Genomic DNA, 18,719 nt, shown 5'->3' with positions numbered 1-18,719 from the left:
GTATAATTATGAATATGAAATTTGGTAAAAAGTCAAATATAAATGAATTAAGTAAAAGCATTTTTTTTTCTTTGGGATAATTGGTCAATCCAAATTTAATATTATAAGGGAGAGAGGCTTTGAGCACAGAATATTCTAAATAATAAATTATTGTACCTTACATTGAGAAGACCTATACTGAAACAAGGGATTTGTACAGTATGGGAAATAATATATAATATAATATAATATAATATAATATAATATAATATAATATAATATAATATAATATAATATAATATAATATAATATAGTTACAGCTATAATATAATAAGTTACAGCTTTGACAAGCTACTAAGCAAGAATAAGAATCTAAATAAGAATCAGAGGAACACAAGAAACAAAATGATTGGTGTTTCACAATTTTATTGGTTGCATTGGTCATTACATAAGGTTATATAAAGTAATTTTTTGTTTTGTTTCATTTATATGCAGTTAGTTAAACAAATGGAGATAATAAATAAAACAGCTGCAGGTAAACATCAGATCTGAACCGCCACTAAAACAGAGGTTGATGAACAGACCTTCACATACTGCAGTTGAGCAGAAACAGATTGGCCCCCTAAAATCAAAAAGCCATGCAGAGCAAAACTGGTTAGGTTTCAGAATTCTGTCTCACATTCTGCTTAGGCACGTATAAAATCCCTGATGTGGGTGCAGCTTATACCAATTGTTTGATGATGTTCAATGTTTTTTCTAATGATTAGGGTTTATTAGGTCTTGCTGCTTAAGCATTTCAAAAAGCCCTTTTGAAACATCAGCCTCATATAACGTGCTTGTTAGCAGGGATGCAGAGTTTTATCAGCAGTGATGACACCTGTTTCAGATTTGCTTCTGCATGGCCTTTAACCTCAGGAACCACATTTCTGTATAGCTGTCATTGCCGGTGCAGTTGAGCCAGCAGCACCCTCAGGCTCTGGAGCTGACATTAATGCTGCATCCCCTGCATAGAGCTTCTTTTTACCTAAGATCACATAAACATGTCAGACAACATTACTGACATTTTATACGCTATCTGCACATTCCATAATCAACAAAGTACTTTGACTCATTCCTCTGAGGTTAAATGGTAATAAACACCTTGTATTCTTTCAGATAGGCTACTTAAGTCCTGAGGCAATCCTTAAAACTCATACTGTACAATAAAATAATTTATCACATTATGTCTTAAGTGATTGAACTGATAAGAAAGTGCACTTGTTAATTTTACATGATGAAGACCTTGTTATAGCTGTAAGAGTGTGAGTGGTATAATGATGTTATATGGTAAAAACAACTTACTTTTAGCCAGTTCACATGGTGTGAGCACAGGTTGTTCATTCTGCTCTCCCTGTCTAAGGGCTGCGCTGATTTTGCGCACCACGTAGGCACCGGCTGTAGGGTGACAACATTGTAGAGTCATACAGAGTCAATAAATTGATTTACATTAAAATGTTCATTCGTTTATTTATTTCCATAGCGTTTTCCACAATTTTACATATTTGCAAATCAGCTTTACAGTACTAGTAAGACAGTATGAGACATAAGGAAAACCAAACTATACGGAATTTCACAAAAGTTTACCGACTATAATAGACAATAGTGTAAATAAAAGTATTATACTTGTTACATAATATTTATAATATGGGACACCGTCTTTTACATTTGATCTTGTAAACAGGAAGTAACGAGTCCTATGGTGTCTTACCTTTTATCAAAAGTCATACCATGGCGTACAAAATGTACAGTTTCTACAGTCCCTGTAGACAACTGGTGGATTGGCCTTAAAAATCACTTGTCTGCAGGTTGAAAATAATGCTGATGTGTTGTAAGGTCTGTACACGGAAGCGCCCTGACAACAACAGCTGCTGGGTTCTGGCTAGAAGGGATACAGCTACACACAAATCTCGCGAGATGTTGGTACATTGAGAATTAGGTTTGGGGTAGGATTGTAATGAAATCATCGGTTCTTACAAGATAGGATAAAGCTACGACCTAAATCACGTGAAATGTTGGGTTTAGGGTTAGGTTTTGGGCTAGGAGTAAGATAAAACAGCGCTTATCTGGCGAGATTTCACGAGATTTTGCCGTAGTTCCTTCTAGCCACAACTCAGATGCTGCTGTTATGAGATTGCATTACGTATGCTTTAAGTCGCGTTTCTCATCGCACTCGTCAACGATTGGCGCACTTATCAGAGCTGATTAGCTATCCACCAATCTCTGTTAAATGCGTTTGATGACATAACCCACAACCGCCAATCAGAAACACAGTAAGAATTATTTTTGTCATAACAGTGTTCACGCTTCTCCACTAGGTTGCAATATATGTGGCCTTATGCAACTGCAGCATTTGTTAAATTCAGCAAAAGTCTGTCGAGAATGCCCCTGCCAGTTCAAACGAAGTTTTTAACACAGATTTAAATCTTTTTTTATAACTCTCTTGTGAAGCAGTTAATACGATAAACATTTTCAATCATAAATGTGACCCTGCAGGTGAAAACTCGACTAAAGTCTCAAAATCTAATTATGATATAGCGAGCATTAAAGTTTGATTTTAATCACTGATTTAACTCTAATTAATTTTATTTTTTAATAAAAATTTAATAAAAATTCATTTGAATTTAATACAGATTCCTTCTATTAAACATATCAAAGTTATATTTTACAGAATGTTCTGTAGGATGATTTTATGTAGAAACCAGTAATTTTTCACAAGTAGGATCATAAATCAACATGTAACACTAAATCTGAAGTTCATCGTTATAGTGCTTGCTCTTTTTCACAGACTCACAGAAACACAAAATACAGGTTATTACATTTTTATTTAAAATGTGTTGAATCTGCAACCAATACAAAAATATAGCAACATTTTCATAAATATAATAATAAAACATGCACAAATATCATGACAACACGGAAAATCTCTGAATGAATATCGATTCTGAAATATGCAGTTGAACAATATAAAAAAGCAAGTCTTATATACAAGGCATTTCATTGTGAGGTGGTAGACAGCTTGTTTTAAAAGCTCAGCATTAATACAATACAAATAACTTACTGTCACTTAAGGACAAAAACATCTTGTCATTGAAGGCATAGATAAACAGTAGTTTTATCACCTTCTTCCCGTTTTTAAACTGTAGTAATACACACTTAAAATAAAGTGTCGACATAAACACTATTTGAACACTAAATGAAATTATTTAAAGGCAAGGAGTGTATATACTGTATACACATACTATACACACATACTGTACATATAAAGACAAACCACTTCCTAAACATTCTCCCAGGGTCCCCTGTCTTTCAGAATCATATCCGGGCTGTAAAAGAGGACATTGCTGTCCTCATCATCAGAAGCAGAGAGTGTCTCGAGGTCATGTGTATATCTTACACTCGCTGGATGGTACTCTCCAATTCTTGTGCTGTCACACAGCCGAGACTGGATCGCCATCTTAATAAACACATATGAGGAAAACATATGAGGACCTCAGATGCAAAAGTAGCTAAACACCACCTTCCTCAAAAATGAGATGTATTTGATGGCACGTATTATACATTCATCAAATACTTTCGCTTCAAAACCGCTTAATCTCAGCCCTTTTAGTAATACTGGTTTGTTGACAGAATTAATTAGGAGTCTGATAAAAATGCTCATTTACAACATAACATGTCAACAAATCTCAATTGCAACTGAGTTCTTCATATACAACTACCAGTAATTGCAAAACACAGACAATTAAATTGTAGCTTGCTGAAATGCATCAGATTGAAATGCATGAGATAAGTGAACCGTACCTTAATTCCCGTTGTACTTAGTTGACTCCAGGTGTCCCTACCGAAAACGAGAGCATTGGCAAGCCCATGTAAGGGTGCACTGAGCACATGCAGTAAAGTCAAAGAAAACACAGGGTCTCCTGGGTAAGCAGCATTATGAAGTCTGGAAAAATACACACAAAGATCAGATGCACATCCAAAGATGCATGGATAAGAATTGACTAGAAAAAGCAGTTACCTATTTATAAGGGGGAAGATAGATACAAGCAGATAGACAGAGGGATACCACTTTAATGGCCTGATCTCTTCAGCTAGACATATCTGCAGGAGGAAGTATTAACACAGAATGTATTTAAAGTATTTATGTTACATCCGTGTTCATCAACACATGCACAATCTCACACAAACACTTACCTTCCTCCTCTCTCTTTCCGGGTTAAAGGTGCCTATCCAGGAACGCATCTGAAATGCACAGTTCAGAACTTTATACAAATCTGAGCATGCATTTGTTCTCTTAAGATGACTTTACAATGTAATGCTTATCTAAGTGGCACCGATCTTACACCCAAAATCACAAATTCCATCCACTCATCATGGGCTCCTGTCATATTTTAATGTACAATGATAAACATACCACCAAAAGTATGTTTAACGCAGTCAACAACACAAGAAGAGGTGCATGTGTTTACAGGTGTGTGCACATGCACGTACATTAAAGAATTTATCATGTAAATCAGTGTCTTCCTAAACTGCATATCATGCTTATGTTTAGGAATGTTGCCTTTAGCTTATCGTGTTACGTCCGTGTGAATGAGAACACGGACGAGAAAGAGATAAACAGACAAGAGCTTTGTTTAAGGTCAGCTTCAGGAAGTTTTGAGATTATTGCAGTTTTTTATCAGATGTATGTCTGATTTACTTACCCTCTCATTGGCCACACAGATGATTCGAGCATAACAGCAGATCATGAGGAAAATCAGGACAAACAGAGGGATGTACCATCTGCAAACAAAAATGGATACATTTATAAATAAAGGTTTTGGAATCAGGCACAGAAATATCACTTTATTATTAAATGTTTTGCATATGCAAGTTTCTATTGCAATCTTTCAAAACCTGTTCCTTTGGTTCAACTTATAACACACATAAATCTGTCAAAAGTGTGTTATGTACTGTGCAAAAGTCTTAGACCACCATGCTACCATTAGATGTGTTGTTTTTGCAAATGTATAGTGATCATATATAATTATTTCTCAGTCTCTTTATTATAATACAACCAGACAATACAGGAAATCTGTATGTTACATTAAAAACAGTATAAGCTGAAGTGTCAAGTATTTAGGGTAAGATCCCCTTCGACTTGAGCAATTAAATCCTAATTTCTAATTCTAATTGAATGAATTCAGGGACTTCAGTCTCCTCAAAAAAGCTCAAGATGTGTTTCGTGTCAAGAGAGTTCACACTAAATACTGACTGATGCCTGAAGAAGACATTTAGTCCTGAAAATTGTTTTGTCTTTAAATTTGTGTATATATTTCCTGTATTTTCTGTTTGTATCTTAATAAAAAGAGTGAATAATACATATGGATAGACATTAAAACTTTGCTAAGACCACAACGCTGGTGATGGTGGCCTAAAACTTTTGCACAGTACTGTTAGTACTACTACAAATCCAACAATTACCTTCATATTTGAATCAGTATGTACCATCAAAACATTCACTATAAACTCTCCGGAAGAGAACGGAAATTCCTAAGATTCATGTTGTATGAGTTATGTGAGTTTCTCTGAAATATGATGCAACTCATAACATAGTTTCATTTGTTTGTCACAGGAATCGTTCGATGACACATCATACACTCCCACACACACTTGTATACTTACATGCCAAACCTCCAGGCAACATGATCGTCAGTGATCCAACTACGGGAAAGAGAGAGATACAAAGCATTGATGACTGGGATTACAGTACATAACATAATATTAAAAGGTCAGAGGTCATTTACCACCAAGCTCCAGCAGGACCATAGTATCCAGCCAAAAGAGGGAGGATGGACATGAGCAAAGGAACCCCCCATGCCACCACATGGTACAGTCTGGGGAAAACATTTAGATATTAGGAAAGTTGTGTCTGTGAGTATACATTGTAATGACCATCAGCATCTGTGTGTGTGTGTTGTCTCACATCTCATAATGTTCAGTTCTAATTTCTTTCACCAGGTTCAGGTAAAGATTGATAGTAATAAGACAGACCCAGACCAGAGCACTCCAATCTGATAAACCCACCAAAAAACACTGATTAATAATTAAGTGATTGTTACCTAATATTAACTGTAAAATGTACTATATCTATTGTATATGAAGTTATAAATACTATTACCAAAATATGTGAGCCACCAGGCCTGAAAGTCACATAGAGAACCCTCCGGATGAGACTCTCCCTACAAATGAAAGAACAGAACAGACTGTAATCTTAAGGAAGGATTACATAACTGCACTGCATAATTATTAATGCAACTCACCATAACATATGCAACACTGTCGAAAAATGCAGCTACTGTCAGACTGACTACCATTTTCTAGAAAACCGAAAAAAGAAAGATGAAAAAAGTAATGAAGAGAACAAGATACATTTGTCTACAGGGCTCCAGACTAGGAGTGAAAAGCACGATGGCCACCAACTGAAAATTTTAGGGGCGCAACGAGAAAATTTAGGGGCACTTACTGTAAATCAACATGCTAAACAAATATTCACATTTCTACTAATTTCCACTGTATTACTAATAAATACTTTAATGATAGATGCAGAAAGTACAATGTGCTGTTTTCAAATTCAGTGTCACATCACAAAAAAGGCCAAATTTACTGGTCGCACATGTGCGACTGGATGTAAAATTCAGTGGCACACTCTCAAATTTTGGTGGCAAAATGCCACCATTTGGTGGCAGTCTGGAGCCCTGGTCTATATGAATAAATGATTAACATGAACATATGAATAACTGAACATAAAATTTACAATTTCTTTTTTCACTGTACCTGAGCCAAAGAGTTGTATCGGCGCAGCAGCCATATCACAAAGAGCATGAAAAAGCTGCAGTATAAACAGAAAAAAATTTGCTTAAAATAGTTAAGGTCACTTTTCAATAAAGAGGTAACAAACAATAAGAAGTTAACTTACCATGCCACCAGTGAAAATGTCCCTGTGGCTTTTTTGACTTTAAGAATCACATCCTGAAAATACGTAAACAAATATCCTTAACATAAACTTAAAATGACAGTAAAGTCTAGTGTCTTGCCTTAAATTATGCAAATTTTCTTATCTTAACAAGATAGAAATAATTATCTTTAAAATGTCTTGAAATTTCAACCACACCTCTCTCAGCGACTGTACTGACTTTTATCACCATACATTTTTCATCTTGCATCAAAATTGTATTGTATTTAACATAATTGTATACATTTGAAAATTAGAGATGGGTAACCGTAAGTGTACCTAAAATAAAAGAGTTTAATATACAGGTTTGTTGCTCTTAATTTCTTTTTATTAATTATCCACTTGTAAACTTATGTTCACTGTCCTTTTTTATAAATATAGTATTTGTATTTAAACTATATTCATTAAGTCGAATCGAGCATAAAAATCTATCCGAGAATCGGAATCGAAAGGAGAATCGATTTGATAGCTTGCGAGTCGAAATCGAATCGATCTGGAACATCTGCATCGATACCCAGCCCTATTCAAATACACTGTTAACAGTATTTTGCACTTTTAATCTTTCTTTTTTTTAAATAACTTCTTTAAATTATTTGTGTGTGTGTGTGAGTGAGAGAGTGAGTGAGAGAGAGATATAAATCAGTTTTGTCATCATATTTTGAAATTGACAGTCAATGTTAATACTGAAGCTTTATTTGTGTATACAGTATTTATAGATTATACTTTGGGTTAATGCACAATTGTATTTAGTGATCTATTATATTTTTAAATGTTATTGTGATATAATATCATATGTCATTTTGGCAATTTTGTAGTGTAATACTTTCAGGAAATAATGTTTATGTTTTTGTTGTGTAATTGTTGTTGGTTTGAGTGTTTGTTGATGTATTGAAAGTTGTATTGATGTATTTTTTTCTAACTCTGTTTCTATGTATTTTCTCAAGGGGTTTTTCCTAAGTAAAAAAAATCAAATGTATTTTATTTCCCCCTCTGAATTATACTACCATTTAAAAACAATACTACACAAAATGTTTATTATTAGAAGGCAAAATGTGACCCTGTTTGTGAAAGATCTTAATATATTTTTAATGTTGTCTTAGCAAGAACATGTCAAAGATTGAAATCATATAGAAAATTAATGGTTGTAATAAAATATTGATAAAAAATTATTATGAGAACTTAGCCTGGGTCACAATTTATTTAGCTGCTCAAGCTGTAAATATTAAATTATCAGTCTACGGTCTGCTTATTTTCTTCTGCCTTGACTCGTTTTTGACGTACATGACACATATTCACCAAACAAATACATAACAGCAAACTATATTTGTCTCTTTAGTGGAAAAGTACCAGTGAGCATCCTTATGACTGAAAATGGTGATGTCATGTTTTGGTTAGCATGAAGGCTAACAAAAAAAGCATTGCAGTAGTTTTCATAAAACATTGACACTTACACATCGTGAGTCGTCCGGTCCTGTATTGAAGAAGGTACAGCGGGTGCTGTTGATGTTTTCACCCTGAACCAGGTGCCCATTTTCCATTATTATTCTTTCTTTTCACTAAATGCTGCCTCTGTGTTAACTGAACACATGATCACATAACAGCCACATTTACATGTACGGCGTGCCTAAAGGGACAAACGATGTAAATACGAAACGCGAATGAGTTTCTCACAGGGCGTTCTCAATCCGAAGGCTGCAGCCTCCGGAGGTCGCATTTCTAGGCTGCAAACATAATCAAGAGAGTGTGTTATTTCAAAATATTAAACAGTATTAAGTTGACTTTTATTCTTATTATTTGTTAATTGTTGTAATGCTTATGATTTGCGAATGTAATGCTCATTTCACTTAAATAAACCAGGCTTTTTTAAAGGGATAGTTCACCCAAAAATAAAAATTCTGTCATAATTTACTCACTGTCATGTTGTTACAAACCTGCATAAATTTCTTTGTTCTGATGAACACAGAGGAAGAAATTTTGAGAAATGTTTGTAACCAAACCGTTTGTGGACCCCATTCACTTCCATAGTAGGGAAAGAGAATACTATGGAAGTAAATGGGGTCCACAAATGGTTTGATCACAAACATTTATCAAATTATCTTCCTTTGTGTTCATCAGAACAAAGAAATTTATGCGGGTTTGTAACAACATGAAAGTGAGTAAATGATGACAGAATTTTCATTTTTGGGTGAACTATCCCTTTAAGAAACGACCACAATTACAGGAAGTTGCAGCGTCTGACATTACTGCAATTTATTGCATTAATGACAATGTGAGATTGGGTTGCATTCTTTTATGATTAAGAAAATGATACTGCTTTTTATACAATTTTATTGTCATTTCAATAGTGTACTAATTCTGAATTATATTACTCAGCAGCATATCATTTTACACCTGATTAACTTCATTTTTTCCCTGATGTGTAGGAACCGGATGTTACAGTTTTGTTGCCAAACTATTTATTTAGGTTTAGGTTCAAATTACAAGAATCTTTGTATCGTAAACAATGACACATTATGCAATAAGAACATTCTTTCGTGGTTTTCCTTCTTGTTTACTTCATGTTAAAAAGTGTTTCTTACTTAGTTATTCATAAGTATTTATACTTATTCACAGTGTTGGGGAAAGTTACTTTTAAAAGTAATGCATTACAATATTAGGTTACTCCTCAAACAAGTAACTAATTGCGTTACTTGGTTACTTTTCGGTTAAAGTAATACTTACGTTACTTTAAAGTTACTTTTGCGTTACTTTTTTTACTTGGCTGAGGCTTAATCTCTTTCAGGCCTTACTGGTATTTTTATGACTGAGAAGCTCTGCATTCAGAAATTGCATATTTCCATCACAAAAATGTCAGGCTCTGGCCTGCCACATCCGTTTCTGACTCAAACTTTTCCCACTTAGACACGCACACATAGAATTTGCGTAATTCTACATGACTACGTTCAGTTTAATTCAGTACATTATTATTTTAAATTAAAATAATTAAACTGAAAAGTAACTTGCATTACTTTTTTTAAAAAGTAACTTAAATATTAATGTGTACATTTAAAAAGTAATGTGTTACTTTACTCGTTACTTCAGAAACGTAATATTATTATGTAATGCACATTACTTGTAATGCCTTACCCCCAACACTGCTTATTCAGCCTACATTGTAAAAAATCCTTGTCACACTTACATTTTTAAGTTTAATCGATTAAAACTTTCTTGAGTTGCTATAAATGATAAAAAATACAATTGAAATGACTTAAGCTAATTCAACTTGATTTTTATAATTTATAGCAACTCCTCACAATTATCAAGAAAGTTTAAATGAATTGTAAATTCAAGTTGATTAAACTTAAAAATTTAAGTGAAAGAATATTTTTAACAATAAGGAAGTAGACAGGAATGCCCCAGTTTTAGCTTTACAAAACAATTTTTTACAAAAACTATATTTATAACTTAGCCATTTATAATTAAGATAATAATAAATTATCTTAAGTTATTTGTGTTGGGGTATGTCTATAAAAAAGTAAAGCTATCAAAAAATTTAGAAACCACTAAACCAACAGATAATTATTATTTTATATTCATGTCTACAGAAATCTTGGACTAATAACTTTGCAAGTACTAAATAGGAAGGTATCTAATTTGGGATCAGGAGAGTTTGTAAATATACTGATTGTAGATTGTTGAACATGAAAACACAAATAAGATTAAGTGAAATACAAAAGTTTATTTTGTTATAAAAACAATTCAATTCAAAATAAAACATATCCTATGAACAATCAATCATACATGCCTAACAGCACAGTATGACAGAACCTCATGGAGCTCATCATGATACACACACAGTGATTCTCAGAGCAGTCCACGTCATTGATTCAGAAGATGATTGACAGATAGTTCAAAGTCCAGTAACAGGTGAAGTTCTCGTGGGTTCTTCATCTACAGAACTTCATCTACAGAACGTTCACATACACAAATGATCAAATGCTCAGCTCCTAACGTTACCAGCAGAAACACACTTTGTGTGTATTCTGTAATGTACAGGAACATCATACGGTAAGACAACACTTTCATCTCATGCAATAAAGAAAATAAAACATTTAATTATACATAATACATAAATAGGTTTAAATACCAAGGTAAGGTGTGGCAACCAGCCACTTGAACGGAGATTTTAAAACTGTCAGTGCAAATAAAATTAAGACAGGAAGCAGCCCTTAAAACACATCAGTGATCAACACCATACACAATACTATAACAAAACCACTTTCCTATCATGGTTTGCCTGACAGTGTAACTTTAGTGTTTTGGCAGTCGCTTCAGGTTCTTCCCTGAATGTGATAGGCTACAGGTCCTCTTAGGTCAAAATAGTTCATCATATCCTAATTGGTTTGAGTCACGATGCAGTTCATTGTCCCCATCCAGCAATGCCAATCTCCTGCTTGTATCTGTTGGTCAGGTTGTTGGCTTGACATGTAAGTTTGGACAGCACCCCATGCAAACCTTTCAGGTGGAACTGCAGGAGTTGCTCCAGGTCCATGTTGTTCTCCGGATCGGTGCGCTCGGGCTCCTGCGCAGGAGTGTCCTTTGCTTTGCGCCTTTGCTCCTCTGCGCGCATGACGCCCCACTCGATGTTGTTTCGGATGGACTTGAGCTGGCTGTAATAGCTGTACATGTCCGCCTCGACATCCCTCAGATAGCTGGCAGGATCGTTGGTTAACTTCTGCATCTCGATCTCCTGGTCCAGCGGTACATCTCTCAGTAAGCTGGGCACCATGACCGTCTCGTCCATGTTGTTGACCGCGCCGATGAAACGGTTCATAGCGGTAAAGAGCGCGTTTTTCTGGCTGAGGGGCTCGGACATCTGCATCTTGACTGTTGTGAGGTTAAACTCTCTTTACCTGGAGAGGTGTTCTTCTTATCTCGGTGTGCTTAGCTTCCTTCTAGAGCGTTACATTCCTTTAGTCTTTTATATTGTCCATTTTAGACTGGGCGTGACCGAAACCTGTCGGTCCGGTTTGGGATACAGGTCGGACACAACCAGATTCCAGTGGTAAGACACAAAACCTCAACACAGCCCATAGATACACAGGGAGCGGCACAGTGTGCATAAAGACGTTGATTGGTTTCGTAATTAATTACGTTACATACAAACGTAATAAGATCAATAAAAAATATGTCGTGACTCGTGCATGAATGCACTGTAAAAAATCTGTAGAAATTACAGAATTACTGTGTATTACTGGCATTTAGCTGCCAGTAACTTACTGTAAATTTTACATTTATGTTATTTACTGGCAACCGTTTGTTCAAAGTTAAATAAACATGAAATATTTTTAGTCTTTATCTTATACAGTAAGTTACTGGCAGCTGCATAATTACAGCACATTTTTTGTGTAGTCATATATTTTCCACTGACTAACTTAAAGTTGAACTACATAACTTTTAGGCATGACATTCCCTTACGAAAATTAACCACTAGTAGAGTAAAAAAAAAAATCATAGTAAAACCATGCGACCACAAAATAACCATGGTTTTGTAAACAACATTAAACCATGGTTACTGTAGTAAAACCATGGTTTTGCTAATAGTAATCAAAACACCAAAAAAAACATTACTACACTCTTATCACAAAAACATGGTTAATTTCACAATGAATGCTATTAGTAAAAAGTTTAGGCTAGGCTAAATTAATGACACATAATAGGTGTGGACCATATAAAGCATGCTAAGACTATGTTGTATTTCAACAAAAATGCTGGGTTGTTTTTAACTCATGAATGGGTAAAATGGACATCCCAACTAACCTTGAAGATGTAAACAGTATCTGACCCAACCGTGGGTTAAAACAACCCAGTATGTTTAGATTGTGAGAGTGAAAAAGGAAGGTGGATGGGACTTGTTAAATTACATTTTATCTTTAATAACATTATACCCTTTTATAACATTATACCTATTTAAAATACCCTTTAAATAACGTAAATGAGATTCATCCATTAAAATTCATGTTTAAGTTATGTTATATGTTGTATTTAATATTGCTAATATTTGTTGGAAGCGATTTTAATGCCACATAGGCATAAAGTACTTTGCATGGTTAAAGCAACTTGTACACACTTAAAAAACCTGTCTGAACTCCTGAAATATTTTACTTGTTTTCATGATCACTTCATGAGATGTCTCTTTAAAATGGGTTTTGGGGGCATGTTTCTGTTTTCCCTTTAAAGTGCCTGAAACTGTCCATTATATCTCTGTAGAATGAATCTGAATGCCCAGAAGGGATTAGGTTTGCTGTTTGACAAATTAACACAAGAAAAACCTAATCCGTATTCAGGTGCAAATGACCAACGACCCATAATGTGGGTTTACAGGATGGCTGTAAAAGTATCTTTTACACACACAAATACACCGTTTTCAAATTCACTCATTTAATATTAGCCTTTTTTGTATTATATTTGTCAAGATTTATACAGTACATACAAACACACAGGTTAATAAGCATAACTAGGGTATCAAACATTGTTTAGATGAGATAAGATCAAACTAAGGTTTCAGTTTAAAGAATTGTTCATGCCCTAAACCATACAAAGGGAAGCTGAGAAGTTTGTGGAATGACTAGAATGTCTCGGAAGAGTCAGAAACTTGTTCTTCTGGTCTGCCTCTCATCTCCACCCTTGTTCTAGGACCTTCACAACCTCACCCTGTCAACCTCTCGCCCTCTGTCTCCATTATAAATGTGTGCTTTAAATAATGTCTTTGTTTCAAAACATGACCTTGTTTTCTTATAGCTGGTCCACATTTAACTTTAACTTTATTGTTGAAAGTTTCACTCACAGTCTTAACCAACACCTGACATCCTATAAGATGCTGGTGCTTCTCAATGATCTCACTACAATCTGATACAGGTCAAACGGTCAGGTAGTAAAAGGTCACAAAGAAGCTCCACATTCATGTTAAAACACACACACACACACACCTTATGATATGATCAGTAGTCATAACATGCACGGTTGTTCTCAACTGTCAGTTGATTTTGTCGCACTGCTTTGTTTTATACATTTGTTACTTGAAAACCTTAAGTTACAAAATGACCATTCGTAGCCATTTAACTAAATTGTATCTTTGTTTTAACTGAGTGCAATTATATATACCACAGGCCTGTTGGCTGCTTTATTCTGTTCGTTTGAGAAATGTATCACGGGTGTTGATTATTTTTCTATAAAATGCATATCTAACCTGTCAAATGTCTTAAAATAGCCACCAGAGCAATGTTTGTGGTAACCGTGGTATAAGCGGAATAATTGACTCCAGTCCTTTGAATTATTTGAAAATAATGCACACCCGTGGTGTAATGGCACGACCTTGGTTGTGCATTATTTTCAAATAATTAGATGACCTGTCGTCAATTATTTCTTATGTTACTCCGCTAATATATAGAAATCCTTCTTCATTTAATGTATTCATTTTGCAGAAACTTTAAGGGACTTGCTGTGTATTCATGGTATACATTGTATGTTCTTTGTGATTGTATCCAAAGCAGTAGGCGCAGAACAGCGGGCCTGCTTGTAGATGTGGACTGTAAGGAATCTTTTGCAGTAAATAATCCACCTATAACAAGACATGTCAGGCATTTTATGATACAGGAAGCAGAGGTTTTATGTCAGCCTTCAGGTATGTCAAGCTCATGGTGGTAACATAAATAATTATGAAAAACAGATCAGACATATTAAGCCGTGTCCTGCAATATAATGCAATTGTCATGTATAAAGCATTGTATAATTATCATACTTTGCACACATTTTAGTAACACTATCACCACTTCCCTTCATTAGAGTATTAGTAAGATTTTTCTTGTAGCCCTTACAGCAGTTTTTTGAGAAATGCAATTGTGATTTGGCCACAAGAGAGCTCCATTGTCCGCTTCAGTTCATCTGTTCAGAGAAAACAAAATCTAATAAATGTTACTACCATATATTGTTTCCACCATTGTTCAATAAAAAATAAAGCTTATTTAATGTGTCAAATTATACTGCTGACTTATTTCCCCACTTCAGGTAAATCCTGTAATTTCTAGCCTGCTATACCTTATTCATTTTGGGGAACACGTTGATGTCATGATATATTACCCCTGCTATGATGGACAAATTAAGGGATAGAAGGCTAGAAACTACGATACTTACCTGTTGTATGGTAGAAAGCACTAAGAATTTGACACGTATGACCAAGAAAACCAATAGATAAAGTTTACTCTATAAAGATGAGTTCAACGGAGCCCTCTTGTGGTCAAATCACGCAATGGCGTTTAAGGTTGATAAAGAAAAATATGATCAATATGTCCAGGCATTGTTTATAAAATAACAATGATGTGATCAAGAACACATCTCTGAGTTGAAAAGATAAAAGTATTATAAAGTACATTAAATAACAAGCTGTACTTTTGCTTTGTCGGGAACATCCTACAACCCAGATCTTTGACAGACACTTAAAGGGATAGTTCACCCAAAAATGAAAACTCTGTCATCATTTATTCACCGTTCGTGGACCCCATTGACTTCCATAGTATAGGAAAATCCGAACAAAGATATGAATGGGAAATACTGTCATATTGAAATATTAATCCCTTACCCTGACACCAGTCTTTTTTATCCAAGATCTAATTATGTCTTGCCATATAATCACTAAAGTAATAACTTTACTGTAAATGAAAATGAGGGCTTAACATAAAGGACTGCCCGGTGGCCCGGGGCAAGCGTGAGAGACGTTCGGGCCAGTAAAAAGTATTGTCACTTCCGATTGTCCGATCGGGCCAGTGCTTCACCCTCAGTCACTAAAATATATTTCATCAATGTATATTATTTAATATCTTGGAAGCAGACATTTACTTGGGTAAACACGAGGAAAGAAACAATGCAATATTTTGCACAATTTGCTGTCAGTTTACAGGTAAAGCAGAAAAGTTGGGATTATATTTTATAATTATAATTATATTTGACTTTTGAATTATTATTTTTAAATATGTGACACTGACATTTTTGTGTTGGGGCCAGTGAAAATTTTGGCAGGGCAAGTGAAAACCTGAACCACTGTATAAAAAATTATTTGCGTTGAGTCCTGAAAATACAGGCAAGTTTTAGAAAATTATTTGAAGCATGCATTTCAATGTCAGTTTTCTTGATCAGTATCAACTATTCTTTCTTATGAATACATTTACACCAACAGCTAGAATGCCAAAAATTTCAAAATGTTGGAACAGCTAAAAACAGCATTTCACACAAGCTGAGTACAAAAATATTTAAAATAAGAAAATGTTAAATATTTCACAACTGGAAACTTTATATCAGGAGTATAGAATATATCATAACTATAATTAATTTTTTTTTAATAATAATTAAGGGCCAAATAAAGTAATGTAATATTACATTTGACAGAAACACGAACAGATTGAAAATGAGATGGCAGGATCATTCTCTGTCGGATGGGTGGGGTTTAATAACAAAGACTCTACCTCAGCAGGCCCCGCCCACTAAACTGCTCACAGGTTTTGTTTCTCATCCATCAAAGTCAGTGTGTTTACTAGCAAGTGATGCAAAATGAAAAAAGCCAGGTCCCCAATGCAAAGCAATGTTGTTCTGTTTCAACAGCATCACAAAGTAAAGTGGAATCCAAAAAATCAATTCAGAGTAAAAATAATGAAGCTAAGTCAAACTGTGGAGGTCAAATATTCTCCTGATAGAACGTCAGCTTAAAAAAGAAAGAAAAGAAATGAAACACCAAGCACTAATATTGACTCAAGGGGCAAAATTGCAAAAGTAAAGAAATGTACCAAAGTTCAGTGCACAGATTCTACGACAGTGACAGATCGAGTTGATACTTGGAGAGGTTACACAAGAGACCAATCCAGGTCAAGTCCAGTTTAAATTCAAGAGACAAGTACCAAGCCACTAGAGAACAAGCCAGACAAGGTTAAACAATCCAGTAGGAACAATACAAAAGTCACAGAAAAACAGATAAACTTTTTTTAGCTACTATGTAAAATCCAAAACATTGCCAAACAGGAAAAGGACAACAATGACACAGAGGAAAACCCTCATGCACCAAAGAAGTCAAAACAGAGGTGATCAGATGTGAGAAGTGACACACAGAGAAACAATCACCAGCTCAGATAAACAGCACTGTGACAATAAAAAAACGTCAGCATTCATTCCCACACAGAGTGAGGGGCAGACCTGGAACGAGGGGGCTTATCAAATGTCTCCTGACAGAAAAGGAAGAAGAGAGAGAAAAACAGAAAAGTGGGTCAGCAGGAGAGGAAAAGGAAGACTGCAATACTGGACAGAATAGTAAGAGTGAGGAAGAAAAGTAAAGAAGAGCAAAGTGGAGATGTGGTTAAAACAGAAGAGAATAAGTCAGAAAAGAAAGAGCTGAAAGAGAGAAACATGAGGAACAAGAAAATGCGAATTATGAAACTAGCAGAGGAAGATGAGGAGGGTACTTAAAATGAAACAAAGAGGAGGAAGAGAAGGATAATGAGAAAGGAGACAGTAAGCGCAGTGAGGATAAAGTTGATTAAAATGAATGAAGAGGGTAAAGAAGAGATAGAGAGGGATGAAAATGAGAGAAGGAGGTGGAAGAGATCCATAAGAAAACAGATGCAGAGTATAAGAGCAAAAAACTGAGAGCAGTAATGATTGTTCGACAGAAGAGAAAGAAAAATCTGACAAGGTTGAAGCTAATAAGAGACCTGATGAAGAGGAGGAAGCTAATAAGACAGGTGAGGAAGGTGAGAATATGTCTGAGAAAGAGCGTGAAAGAAGGGAGTCTGCAAGAGAAGAACATGAATATCAGAAGGTGCGAGGAAAAGAGTGAGGAAGTGGATGTGCAGGAAATGAAAGTAATAAAGAAAACCAAGAGGATAAAAGTGAACTTAAAGAAGATGAAAAATCCGGCAAAAGAGAAACAAGGTAGAACAGAATAAGGAAGAGGCAAGTGGAGAGGAGGAGGACGGTGAAGAACAAGAGGAGAGAGAGGATGAAGAGAAATGATAAAGAACAGACAAACAAGAAAGTTCAGTGCCGGTCCTAGATGCTGGGGGGCCCTAAGCAAAGCTTTGTGAGGGGCCCTCTGTCAGTGCATTCAGACCCTTATAGCATAGCACACATACATCTCGGAGACGTCTATTTGATGTCTGCGTTTACATCTGCAAGATGTCTTATTTAAATTGTTTTCTCATCTGCAATACGTCTGTGAGACGTCTCCTAAAAGATGTCATATAGACATATTGAAGATGTCTGCAAGACGTTTTTGATTTAGAATGTATGTAAAGCAGCTCTTTTCCTTTATAAGATGTTTTTACACACCAGATGTATTCCAGATCTCCAGATCTTTACCAGACATCTCACAGACGTACATGTGCTATCTGGGTAAAACCCAGTCAATGTTGCTGTTAGTTAGTTGTTAACTAACCACATAGTGTATTATCTTATAGCTGTATAATATTCCCATATGCACATTACTTTGAAACCCTGACTGATAAACTTGCTGATTATAACATGAAACATGTATTTGCTGATAAGTTGTTTTGATTTAAAATGTGTTGTGAGAAGCACTAAAAAATTAACCTGATCTAAATGAATGTAATGAATCAAATTAAATTAAATATAAATACATACTGTTAATACACAGGGGTTAAATTGGGATTTGTTATGTGGGGGGGGGCTC

The 18,719-nt window shown here is 35.1% G+C and overlaps 2 protein-coding genes and 1 long non-coding RNA gene across 3 annotated transcripts; all 3 read right to left on the bottom strand.

Moving 5' to 3' along the window:
- Nucleotides 1-388: 388 nt before the first annotated feature.
- Nucleotides 389-1,895, bottom strand: LOC135733308 (uncharacterized). Its single transcript, XR_010526933.2, has 3 exons — nucleotides 1,727-1,895; nucleotides 1,321-1,413; nucleotides 389-1,003 (listed from the first exon to the last, which is right to left on the bottom strand). It is a non-coding gene; the product is annotated as an uncharacterized lncRNA (long non-coding RNA).
- A 926-nt stretch (nucleotides 1,896-2,821) lies between these two features.
- On the bottom strand, nucleotides 2,822-8,634 carry LOC135733298 (cyclic AMP receptor-like protein A). The gene is made up of 13 exons (XM_065251729.2): nucleotides 8,461-8,634; nucleotides 6,974-7,026; nucleotides 6,832-6,886; nucleotides 6,318-6,374; nucleotides 6,176-6,236; nucleotides 5,981-6,068; nucleotides 5,802-5,891; nucleotides 5,680-5,718; nucleotides 4,719-4,797; nucleotides 4,210-4,257; nucleotides 4,034-4,116; nucleotides 3,817-3,958; nucleotides 2,822-3,472 (listed from the first exon to the last, which is right to left on the bottom strand). The coding sequence occupies exons 1-13, from the start codon at nucleotides 8,545-8,547 to the stop codon at nucleotides 3,296-3,298; spliced, it is 1,059 nt and encodes a 352-aa protein (XP_065107801.1). The 5' UTR covers nucleotides 8,548-8,634; the 3' UTR covers nucleotides 2,822-3,295.
- A 2,078-nt stretch (nucleotides 8,635-10,712) lies between these two features.
- On the bottom strand, nucleotides 10,713-11,963 carry mid1ip1a (MID1 interacting protein 1a). The gene has a single exon (XM_065251744.2). The coding sequence runs from the start codon at nucleotides 11,868-11,870 to the stop codon at nucleotides 11,409-11,411; it is 462 nt and encodes a 153-aa protein (XP_065107816.1). The 5' UTR covers nucleotides 11,871-11,963; the 3' UTR covers nucleotides 10,713-11,408.
- Between the last annotated feature and the right edge of the window lie 6,756 nt (nucleotides 11,964-18,719).

This window comes from Paramisgurnus dabryanus, chromosome 15, assembly GCF_030506205.2.
Source record: "Paramisgurnus dabryanus chromosome 15, PD_genome_1.1, whole genome shotgun sequence".
NCBI lineage: Eukaryota > Metazoa > Chordata > Actinopteri > Cypriniformes > Cobitidae > Paramisgurnus > Paramisgurnus dabryanus.
Note: the sequence above shows the minus strand (reverse complement) of the source record. Positions and strands in the feature narration are given on the sequence as shown.